Source organism: Apaloderma vittatum, unplaced genomic scaffold, assembly GCF_000703405.1.
Source record: "Apaloderma vittatum isolate BGI_N311 unplaced genomic scaffold, ASM70340v1 scaffold1391, whole genome shotgun sequence".
Lineage (NCBI taxonomy): Eukaryota > Metazoa > Chordata > Aves > Trogoniformes > Trogonidae > Apaloderma > Apaloderma vittatum.
In genome coordinates this window covers 58,296-58,632 of record NW_009697259.1, presented here as the reverse complement: position 1 = coordinate 58,632, position 337 = coordinate 58,296, and the positions used below count along the sequence as shown (strand labels likewise).

The following is a 337-nucleotide window of genomic DNA, read 5'->3' as shown; positions in this document are numbered from 1 at the left end:
ACAGAGGACCAAGAATTTGAATTTCTCTTAAGAATTTTCATGAAAAATCAAGACTACAATGAGTAAGATGATAAGTACTCCTTACAAGCCCCAGACTTACGACGTGCCAGGATTTAACAATTTGATGTCAAGATAACTAATGTAGCAATTTGCTTTTAACGTACTCTAGAAGCATGTCAGGAAGACACTCGAGTGTTAAGCACCGTGTTGAGGGGGATCAAATGCATAGTCAGATACATAGAGGTGGCCACTGCAGAACATGGCAATGACTCATCTGTAGCCACCAAGGGTCTCAGCTTTGGTGCAAAGAGCCACACAAATGAGCAATAATTGTGAG

General features: G+C 40.9%; 1 protein-coding gene across 1 annotated transcript in view; it reads left to right on the top strand.

Annotated features, from left to right (window-relative positions):
• CAPN13 (calpain 13) overlaps positions 1–337 on the top strand; it is a gene marked incomplete at its 3' end in the record, with an annotated part of 40,134 nt that overhangs the window by 28,590 nt on the left and 11,207 nt on the right. Inside the window, exon 10 of the mRNA XM_009877557.1 lies at positions 5–62. Coding sequence (XP_009875859.1) covers positions 5–62 — 58 coding nt within the window. The remainder of the gene's footprint in view (positions 1–4; positions 63–337) is intronic.